Source organism: Nanorana parkeri, unplaced genomic scaffold (genome assembly GCF_000935625.1).
Source record: "Nanorana parkeri isolate BGI_ZX_2015 unplaced genomic scaffold, ASM93562v1 scaffold454, whole genome shotgun sequence".
NCBI lineage: Eukaryota > Metazoa > Chordata > Amphibia > Anura > Dicroglossidae > Nanorana > Nanorana parkeri.
In genome coordinates, this window is record NW_017306722.1 from 444141 (window position 1) to 444452 (window position 312).

At 56.4% G+C, this 312-nt stretch overlaps 1 protein-coding gene across 1 annotated transcript in view; it reads right to left on the reverse strand.

Annotated features, from left to right (window-relative positions):
* The window catches only part of RSBN1L (round spermatid basic protein 1 like), a 55663-nt gene that overhangs the window by 53743 nt on the left and 1608 nt on the right, over positions 1-312 (reverse strand). The window contains exon 2 of the mRNA XM_018560421.1: positions 144-311. Within this exon, the coding sequence (XP_018415923.1) occupies positions 144-311 (168 nt within the window). The remainder of the gene's footprint in view (positions 1-143; position 312) is intronic.

Here is a 312-nt window from a genome sequence, read left to right on the forward strand (position 1 = left end):
GGGGTAGGGGGTGACAGGAGGACAGATGACATGGGGTAGATGACATAGGGTAGGGGGTGACAGGAGGACAGATGACATGGGGTAGATGACATAGGGTAGGGGGTGACAGATAAAAGGGAATGAAAAGGAAAAGTCACACCTACCCCTGACAGTAGGAGTCAGCCGAGGGATCCCCGGAGTGGCAAGCTTCAGGTCGCCGTTCTCCTCTGCACCCTCCTTCCGTCTCTTCTTCTTCTCCTTGTCCCTCTTTTTGGCGCTCTTCCTCGGCTTGTCATTGGATAAGAGGCGGGCGGCCGGGAGCGGTGCTGAATG